The sequence below is a fragment of the Lemur catta genome, chromosome 6 (genome assembly GCF_020740605.2).
Source record: "Lemur catta isolate mLemCat1 chromosome 6, mLemCat1.pri, whole genome shotgun sequence".
Lineage (NCBI taxonomy): Eukaryota > Metazoa > Chordata > Mammalia > Primates > Lemuridae > Lemur > Lemur catta.
In genome coordinates this window covers 94,665,160-94,675,443 of record NC_059133.1, presented here as the reverse complement: position 1 = coordinate 94,675,443, position 10,284 = coordinate 94,665,160, and the positions used below count along the sequence as shown (strand labels likewise).

Sequence of the window (10,284 nt, the reverse complement as noted above, 5' to 3'; positions counted from 1 at the left end):
GTCATCGATAGCTAGCTAGCTAGCTAGATGGGTAGGCAAATAGATAGTAGGTAGAGAAATGGAGTGGTAGATAGATACCATTTAATAAAGGGATTTGTTCTGTGAAGTTTGAGTTTGGTCGAGGGGCCACACGTGGGGATCTGGAGGGCCACACGTGGCCTTGAGGCCTCAGGTTCCCCACCCCTGGGCTAGATGGACAGCTGGCAGCTAGACACATACACGCAGATGTGCACATACATACAGAGACAAAGATACAGGTATATTCTAAGGGGGGATGGAGAGGAGCAGGGGCTAAAACAAGCAATGGAGAGCTAGCAGTATATTGGCACATTTACTTAAATAGACACACAAGCGTATTATCTGAGGGTGGAAGAAAGGAGATTTTATTACACCTTGCTGAGGAGATCATGAAGCATGACCTAGCAAGTTGCTCAGGATCCAGCTTCTGTCCACCTCCCTGGCCCAGCCTCACAGAACCCGCCCTTAGCCCTCTGTGTCAACCACATTAATCTTCTTTCAGTTCCTCAAGCCAGCCCTGTCCCTTCCTTTCCCAGGACCTCAGGACATGCTTTTCCTTCTACCTAGAATAGTGTCTCCCTCATCATCCCCTCAGGAAAGCTTTCCTGGACCCTAGATGGGGCCGAGCTCCCCACTATCCTCACAGCACCCTATATTCTAGATGTACCCCTCAAATTGTAATTAAACAATTAATGTACACCTATTAATAGATGCTCAGTGCTTTTTGCCCTTCCTAGGATGTACTTCCAAGAGGATAGGAAATATGTCTGTCTTGGTCATCAATATATTTCAACACTTTGAATAATGCCTTGCACATAGTAATAAGTACTACATAAATATTTTTAGAATAGTCAATAAAGTTTGTATTTACAATTCTTTCTCCTCCTCCTCCTCTCCTTCCCTCAATGCCTTACTTGTAATTACTGCTTGTAAACTCCTTTTCTCTTTGGTTCTGCACACTTTACAAGTCCTCCTGTGGTCTGCTGGGACCAGTCCTGTGACTTGAGAGAAAACCTCCCATTAGTTCTCCTCTGTCTCATTCTGGGGTGCATATCCAGGTGTGGCAACTAATTCCTTGAAAGATATTACTTGGGGTTTGTCTAAGAAGAGGTTGCCACTCAAAGTGTGTTCTGTAGACAGGTGCATCCATATCACCTGGAAGTTTGTTCAAAATACAGCCCAAGCACTACCCGGGTTCAGAGTCTGCATTGTAACAAGATCCTCAGGTGATGCTGCACACTAAGCACTGCTATAAAAGCATTTACCTCCTAGTACTGGATGGATCAGAAAGGAGGCAGCTTTCAGTTATGTGATGTGTCCTCTGGGAAGAAGACACAGAGATGGAGTCAGGAGTGCAAGAGGTTTATTGGGAGATAATAAAAGAAAGATAAAAGGGATAGGAAGGACCAGGCATGGTGACGTTTGACACTAGCCTGAGCAAGAGCAAGACTCCATCTCTACAAAACAATACAAAAAGTAGCCGAGTGTGGTGGCACATACCTGTAGTTCCAGCTACTCAGGAGGTTGAGGCAGTAGGATCACCTGAGCCTAGGAGTTTGAGGTTGCTGTGAGCTGTGATGATGCCACTGCATTCTACTCTGGAGGACAGACTAAGACCCTGTCGCAAAAGAAAAAAAATGGGATGGGAAGCAGAAGTCATCAGGGAAAGCATTCAGACCATGCTGCTGATGTGAAAGGAAAAGGGATGAAAATGGGTTGGACAGAGAGTCTTAGACTGCAAGGCAGATTTTTCAGAGTCTTGGTGAACCCACAAGGGGATCCTGAGCAAAGACTGCCTGTCAGCAGAGGTCCATATTGAGAAGAAATGGCCAGGCTCTTGTAACCCTGCCGTGCTCTATCATTGACAGAAGACTGCCCAGGAGGAAGAGTGTGGCCTCTGCAGGAAAGCCGAGGCAGAGCCAGAGGTGCCAATAGCAGAAGGCTGTGTGCTAACTATACTCTTGCAGGTGAAAAGTACATCCTTTCTTTAAGGGAGATCTCAGCAGTATACCTCCATGGCTACCACCTGTGACATCTGAAGATAGTTTGGCAGGGTAATTTTGCAGGAAACCTATGAGAACCAGCAAATGCATGGGAGGCAGATTTAAGAAAACACCACATCAAAGGAGGCCTGGCTTCTGTGCTTTTGCAGGACTGTTTATGTTGTACTCTTATTCTTTAGGGAGAGTTTCCCTGAGAGCCCCTGGAAGACAAGCTCCAGAGAACTCTTCCCTTTAGGGAGCACAAGGAGAACCCATGTGAACCAATGTAGCATCCTTGTATCAACCAGATGCATAAATCAGTAAACAAGACACCGGTGGTCCGGATCTCTGACCTCATCCTCTGGAAGCTCAGTAAGTCCCAGGCTCCCCAGAAGAAGACCTAATCCCAGCTGGCAAACCCAGAGCCAGAGAAGAATGAAAGCCCAGCAGAGATGTAGCAGGGATGACAGAGGCCTGGGGGAAGGCCTGTGGTTAACCAGTGATGCCTCTAGACACTCATTCCCACATCCAAACCCCTTCCTCATGCATGCACATCTGCAGTGACAGCCAACCACATGCACGGTCACACGCAATGCAAACATTTACATATATCAAATTCACATCCACCTTCATGTACACACCCTGAAAAAGCCACATGTGCATATACTTCTCAAACCCTGACACGAGCTTGTATATCCACACCCTGCTATTCCAGCAAACACTCATGCACCCAAAACCAAGTTTCCAAATCATCCCCTGAATGTAGACACATTCACAGACAAGAGGCCCTAACATCACGTACATAAATTTCAAACAATATATGGGAACAAAAATAGACAATGAAATTAGACATTCAAAAACACAGCAATTTCGTGGTCATTTAAAACCAAGAAACATCTGGAGACTGTATCTGGAACTGCCTTGAAAGATACTTCCCTTGTTATCAATACCCACTGAAACTCCGCAGGGATGGGAACAGGGGAAGATACCCTAGTGTCTACCATAGCAGGACTTACATGTTACGCAGAGCGCTAAAGCTCTCAGGCCTGATGTCGGGGTGAGGGCCAGCACGTGTCAGGAAAGAGGGTTCTGTGTTTCTGCAGAGGAATGGAGTCAGGAGCAAGGGCCCCAACACTGATCCCTTGGGTTGGGATCCCAGCCTGGCCACTTTCTTCCTGTGTGCTCTTGGGCAAGTTAGCCCATCTCTCTGTGCCTCAGTTTATTTATAAGTGAGGATAATAATAGCACTTAGAAAATAGGTTAAAATATGTTGTTGTAGGAATACACAGAGTCAATATTTGTAAAGTGCTGAGAATGGGCTGGTACATAGTAAGTATTGGTTGTTTTTCTACTCTGGGAATTCTGCAGCCTTGGAGACTGGACAATCTCCCTGGCTCCCTCTCATAGAGCACGTTGCCGTCACCCCACTCCTTCACAAACCTTGGTGCAGTTGCTAGCCTAAGGTTCCCCAGGCAGCATCAGCCCTCACCAGGATGTCTTTCATGCCTCTCTCGCTCTCTATTACGGTTTTTGCAAATGGGATTTGCTGCAGAGGGGCTATGTGTCCGCTATGTTAGGAGACCGACAGCTCATCTCCTGACCAGCCTACCTGCCTGGGGCTGCCGCAGGGTCTGTGCGGGCTGACTACCCGTCTGGACTGAGAGCAGGGCTTTTCCCAGGGCAAGGGCAGGGGCCGCTGCGAGGTTTCAGCCCATACCTTTTTGTGGGTCTGTAGGAAGATGGGAAGGGAGACGCTTCTCCACTGATACATGTATTTCAAGGTCCATAGCTCCTCTACGCCCCCTCCAGTCTTTATTCTTCCCAAAGAGAAACCGGTATTTCTCCAAAGTAAAAAGGACTGTTGTCTCCCGTCTGTCATTCTCCAGCTCAGCTCAAAGCCTCATCCTTCAACCCAAGGCAGTTCATTTCCCCTGGAGTCCACCGGCTTCCAGCAGGTTCCCAGGTGAACTGAAATGCAGAGCTATTCTCATCTGGTTGCCCTGGGAGTCTCAGCGCTCTCGGTACAACCTGTTCCTCCAGCCTCCCCCTTCCCTCCCTCCGCGGGGCTGCGCCCTTCTCGGCCCCCTCCCTTCCCTCGCCCGGGGCCCCAGCTGCGCCCTCCCGGGAGACACCCGCCTCCGGGGAAGGAAGCTGGGGAGGGGAGGGGAGGGGAGGGGAGGGGAGGCGGGGTAGCGCGGAGGGTGGGGGCCGGCGCGGCGCGGCGCAGCCAGAGGGGTGGCTGAAGGTTGCATCTGCGGGAAGGCGGCTTTTCGGCTGCTTGGTAACGGGCTGCCAGAACAGACAGAGGCAGAGAGCAGGGCAGCGGCTTCCTGACGTCAGGACCCAGCGAGAGGATCGCGCCAGCAGCCCCCGCCCGCCCCACAGCGGGGCCGGCCGTCGGCAGGAGAGGAGCCCGCGCTGGGCGCCGGTGGCGCGGGAGCGGGGGGCGCGGGAGCCGGTCGCCGGGGCGCAGCATGCCCCCTGCCCCCGCGCCATGGAGCTCGCCCTGGTGCCCCTGGAGAACGGCAGTGCCATGACCGTCAGAGGAGGAGGTGAGGCCCGGGCAGGCTGCAGCCAGGCCACAGGGGGAGGAGAGCGCCAGTGTGCCCCGACGGCTGGGCTTAACGATGGGCCCATGGAGGCGGCGCCAACGGGGCGCGGCTCGCAGAGGGGCGCGGACCCGGGAGGGCGGCCTTTGCCTCCGCTGCCGCTGCCGGAGGAGCTGCCGCAGCCTAGACGGCCGCCTCCGGAGAACGAGGAGGGGGAAGGAGACCCGGGCCTGGGCATGGCGGAGGACCAGGCGCTGGGCGCCGCGTCCCTTCACCACCAGCGCGTCCTCATCAACATCTCCGGGCTGCGCTTCGAGACGCAGCTGGGCACCCTGGCGCAGTTCCCCAACACCCTCCTGGGGGACCCGGCCAAGCGCCTGCGCTACTTCGACCCCCTGAGGAACGAGTACTTCTTCGACCGCAACCGGCCCAGCTTCGACGGCATCCTCTACTACTACCAGTCGGGGGGCCGCCTGCGGAGGCCGGTCAACGTCTCCCTGGACGTGTTCGCGGACGAGATTCGCTTCTACCAGCTGGGGGACGAGGCCATGGAGCGCTTCCGGGAGGACGAGGGCTTCATTAAAGAGGAGGAGAAACCCTTGCCCCGCAACGAGTTCCAGCGCCAGGTGTGGCTTATCTTCGAGTACCCGGAAAGCTCCGGGTCGGCGCGGGCCATCGCCATCGTTTCGGTCTTGGTCATCCTCATCTCCATCATCACCTTCTGCCTGGAGACCCTGCCCGAGTTCAGGGACGAACGGGAGCTGCTCCGCCACCCCCCAGCGCCGCCCCGGCCTCCTGCGCCCGCCCCAGGGGCCAATGGCAGCGGGGGCGTGGCGCCCCCCTCGGGTCCGACGGTGGCACCGCTGCTGCCGAGGACCCTGGCGGACCCTTTCTTCATTGTGGAGACCACGTGCGTCATCTGGTTCACCTTCGAGCTGCTCGTGCGCTTCTTTGCCTGCCCCAGCAAGGCGGAGTTCTCGCGGAACATCATGAACATCATCGATGTCGTGGCCATCTTCCCCTACTTCATCACCCTGGGCACCGAGCTGGCAGAGCAGCAGCCAGGTGGCGGGGGAGGGGGCGGCCAGAACGGGCAGCAGGCCATGTCCCTGGCCATCCTCAGAGTGATCCGCCTGGTCCGGGTGTTCCGCATCTTCAAGCTCTCCCGCCACTCCAAGGGGCTGCAGATCCTGGGCAAGACCTTGCAGGCCTCCATGAGGGAGCTGGGGCTGCTCATCTTCTTCCTGTTCATCGGGGTCATCCTCTTCTCCAGTGCCGTCTACTTCGCAGAGGCTGACAACCAGGGGACCCACTTCTCCAGCATCCCGGATGCCTTCTGGTGGGCGGTAGTCACCATGACCACCGTGGGCTACGGCGACATGAGGCCCATCACGGTGGGGGGCAAGATCGTGGGCTCGTTGTGCGCCATCGCCGGGGTCCTCACCATTGCCCTGCCTGTGCCCGTCATCGTCTCCAACTTCAACTACTTCTACCACCGGGAAACGGACCACGAGGAGCAGGCAGCCCTTAAGGAAGAGCAAGGCAGTCAGAGCCAGGGGACCGGGCTGGACAGAGGAGGCCAGCGGAAGGCCAGCTGGAACAAGGCTTCCTTCTGCAAGACTGGCGGCTCCCTGGACAATGCAGACAGTGCCCGAAGGGGCAGCTGCCCCCTGGAGAAGTGTAACCTCAAGGCCAAGAGCAACGTGGACTTGCGGAGGTCCCTGTATGCCCTCTGCCTGGACACCAGCCGGGAAACAGATTTGTGAAGGGCGATCCAGGCAGACTGGTGGCAGTGGGGTGTGAAGGGGGAGGCCTGCTGGGTATCCGCTTTATACCGGAGAGTATTAGAAGCCATGCTGTAACCTTAGTCTGTCCCTGTCCTTTCACTCCTGCACTCCCTCCCTCTCCTGATCCCCCCATTTTTCCTCTTTTTTTCCATGACACCAAGGGTCGCCTATTTTTAAAAAGTACCAGGTTCCATGACGCAGGAGCTGTTGAAATGGTGAGCGCTGTGAGATGGATGTATTTGTGGCCAGTTTCCTATACCCAGCAGAGGGATAACCCAAACAAAAATGACTTTAAATAGCCCAGATCCCAAGAGATTTTTGTACCCCCCCCATCAGTGTGTTCCAAATTTCTTCTACATATGATTATATTTGTGAATAGGGGAAATATTATTTTTATGGCTGGTGAGTGGATTTTTGTACTGTAGTTCAGATAGAGACATTTTGGATATATTTTCAAGATATACGTTGTATTTATGGAAGAGAGAGTGGTGCTGATGTTTTTCTGTGATACTTCTATTACAGCCAAGACCCTGGCAGGGCTTTTCTGGTTTCTGTGTCTCCAAGCCTCTCTCTTTCCTGGGATGTGGTATCAGTGCTTTGTGTCTAGGGCAGGGAATGTTCTGGAAGAAAGGCAAATCTAACTTTTTCTGTGCGCCTTAAACAATCCTTGTAACTTTCTTCAAAAAGCATTTTAACAATGTTGGAGGAAGACTTCCAATAATTTATTCTCTTTATTTTTATCCCTGGAAATAAAAGGTTACTTGGTTGAGGCAAGTGTTGGTTTTTCTACAGCTGATATAGTTTTTGAAATTTTTAAAAATAGGCTGTCACTGGCTGTTTCTGGTTTTGGAGTCAGAGCAAGCACTTTGCCTAGGGTGTTAGCAAGCTTGGAAAGCTCATGATTTGCTCAGCAACATCTTTCTGACAGGCCCCCTCTGTGCCTCGTAGACAGTGTTGGGTGGATTCTGTTTGTCCTAGGCTGTTCATGACACAGACACCTCTGCAACGTGCTGCCTGAAGGTGTGGTATGAGCCCCCATGTCAGCATGGAGTATGGGGGGACTAAAAGGAAAAGGGGCTCAGACCCCAACTGTCCCACTGGGGTCTCCAGGCACTGGATTTGTGAAGTCTCCCTTGTGTGCAGGTGTTAAGCCCTCCGTAGCGTGGCTCTCAACAGCTCTAAGCAGCAAGCCGGACTCTCAGAGACACGCAGCCAGTTCACAACAGCACAGCACAGCAGCCTGGTGTGCAAACCACGGAGGGACCGGTGCCGGCTGTTCACTGCCCCCGTGGCGTGGCAGAGGACAGTGCCATGCCTCTCTTGCAGCCAGAGGCCAAATGGAAGGATTTGCTTGTCCACGTTACAGGCTGTTTTCTGCAGATTGTGGCCTTGCCCTGAGTAATCCCTAAACTCAGAACAAATCCTCTTGTTCCCTTGTCAGGAATGGTTGTGGCAAAACAATCACAGTAGGCATTCACAGTGGTTGTCATTTCTCTCTGGGATTAGCTATCTGCCGTGGGGCTCCGGATTCCTGCTGTTACTTTTTCTGCTAAATAATCCAAAGACTGCTCGTTTTACGTCCTCACCAAGGTGGATTGGCGGTCCAGAATCCCACCTCCCCCAGGACAGCAGTAGGCTTACTGGCTGCTTCTGAGCATGTGTCCAGGTCTCTATGTGGGGAAGGGGGATCTGTGCTACTAAATTGATGTCTGGGAATTGTGCATTTAAATACAAGACAGTCAACACAGTAATAAAAGCCAGTGTCTGTGAATGCCTGGAATCATTTCCAGTCAGGAACTTTTAGCAGCAAATCTGAGGAGGAAACAGAAGGATGGTGCAGGCAGGCTCTGTTGTTTTTCATTACATGCTAAAGCAAAGGAAGAAGAACAGAGACACTTTATTTATTTATAATTTACAATCTGCCTAAAAGCAGGGCATCTTGCCAGAGCTCAACTCTATGCAGTGTCACCTCCGAGCCCTCTATGCCTTTAAAGCTAATGTTTGTAGTTTAGCACACACCTGACTGGGTGACTGGGACTGGGTAGTCACCCCTAGGGCACCCTCCCTTAAAAACAAAAGAGATGTCACCACCTTTGGCCTGAAGGGCTGTCCGTTTAGGCTTAAGCAACAAAGAGAGAACAGCACCCTGGTCTTAGATATGTCCAGGTTCCTGGCAAGATGTTGGTCCGATTAGAAGGGACTGCATCTTTAAAGTGTCTGGAATATGGGTGCCATCTTATAGAATCCTCAGGAATAGAGTAAGAGAATGAGAGAATGAGGATCCCAGTTTTTCATGGGAGGAGAGGCTACTGTAGGACAGGTCTACAAAGAGGGCCAAGGTGGTTCAAGAGGGAACCCTGGCCTCCGGCCCCCCAGTGCCCTGCTGCAGCCTTCCAGTCTGGAGGCCAGGGACGTGGTGCAGGACCTCTCCTGGGGCCCTAGGAGGGGCGCCCATCGGACAGGTGAAAGTGTCTCAATCTCTCCAGGTTCTCAGTGCACCTGTTACTATGATTCTAGAAACAGACTGCACTATTGCTTTCCAGCCTTCCTGTTTTGCCTTTTGACGTGAATAGCAGGGAAAGGGTCTGAATGTTACGGCTCTTTCCCGGGCTACCTGAGGTAAGGCACCCCTTCCTGTCCCCTCCTACCCCGCTTCTCTGCTGTCATTGATTTCCGTAGCCTTTACCTTCCTGAGGAGATTAAATCAAGGGGCCTCCACCAAGGCTTTTATCCAGATGTTGTTTCTTGGCTCCCACGGCAGGAAACCATCCCTGGGTTTATAATCTGCCGGCTTTGGCAACCAAGGCCCACAGAGAGGGTTGTGCTTGGGTGTCGTACACTGCGTGAGGACAGGGAAGCATCTGGCTGGCCCCTCCTTTCCACGACCTCCTTTTTCTTTCTCCTGCACATATGCTCACAGAATCCTAAGCAATTGCAGGTTCAGGGGAAAAAAAACCTTTTCATGTGCTTTAAAAGCCCCAGCTCCAGGGACATTCCCTGGAGGGGAGAGTGAAACAGAGAACGAGCCCTTGAGGAATCTTTCCACAGCGTTGGGATTTGCATTATTCTAGTGTGAGTGACATAAGCATTCTCAGGCTTAGGGCAGATGGAACTGAGCTTCTCTTCATGCAGGGACACGTGCTCAAGTGCCCCCCAGCACTGGCAGGCTTGTGCACAGTGGACACTTGGGTGGTAGGCAGGTGCCCTTCTCCCTCTCGTTTGGCTTCGGCAGCACAGATCTACTTAACAGCTACTCTGGGCCCGGCCCTCTCCTAGGCGTGGTGGGGAGACCGGGGAAAACACCAGGACATGGTCCCTGCCTTCCTGCGTTACAGCTTGCGGTCTCACTGGGGAAGCAGTCAGCGCAGAACAGAAGCAACTCACCCAAGACAATAAGTGACCGAGTCCCTTGTAGGGGGTTCCCAAGTGGAGCTCTGTGGATCAGGGCAGGGGTGGAAGGATCAGTTAGACAGGGGTAGAAAGGAAAATCTTCTGGAGACCTTGCCGGGAGAGGGCAGAGGGGAGAGCATGGTGGATAAGGGAGATGAGACTAGTGGGCTGGAGGAGAATCGCTGCCCGCATCACCATCATTCGGGGATGGAGTTTAGAGTTCAAGGCCAGTGACTGGGGCGGGAGCTCTGATTTTACCAGTAACAGGGAGATTCAGCAATTGTTTAGGGCAGGGGTTGGCAAAATTTCTGAAAAGGGCCAGGTGGTAAATATTTTTGGCTTTGTAGGCCAAGAGGCAAAAACTGAGGCTCTATTATATAGCCTTAATTTTATATAACCCTATAAAACACAATCCTTTAAAAATGTAAACCCCAGCCTTCGCTGGAGAGCTGCACATCCCTGTCCTATCAGTTCATCAGTTTCTCGGTCACGCAGAGGGCGGCCTCCTGGTGCCCAGTCATGCCTGCGAAGCCTGATCTGTCTCCCCTCATTTGATTT

General features: G+C 52.8%; 1 protein-coding gene across 1 annotated transcript; it reads left to right on the top strand.

Moving 5' to 3' along the window:
• The first annotated feature begins 4,314 nt into the window (after window positions 1–4,314).
• On the top strand, window positions 4,315–7,110 carry KCNA5 (potassium voltage-gated channel subfamily A member 5). Its single transcript, XM_045555283.1, has one exon. The coding sequence runs from the start codon at window positions 4,495–4,497 to the stop codon at window positions 6,313–6,315; it is 1,821 nt and encodes a 606-aa protein (XP_045411239.1). The 5' UTR covers window positions 4,315–4,494; the 3' UTR covers window positions 6,316–7,110.
• The last annotated feature ends 3,174 nt before the right edge of the window (window positions 7,111–10,284 follow it).

Excerpts from the sequence above, each read along its gene's own strand:
- KCNA5 (XM_045555283.1), top strand. The coding sequence starts at position 4,495 with ATGGAGCTCGCCCTGGTGCCCCTGGAGAACGGCAGTGCCATGACCGTC.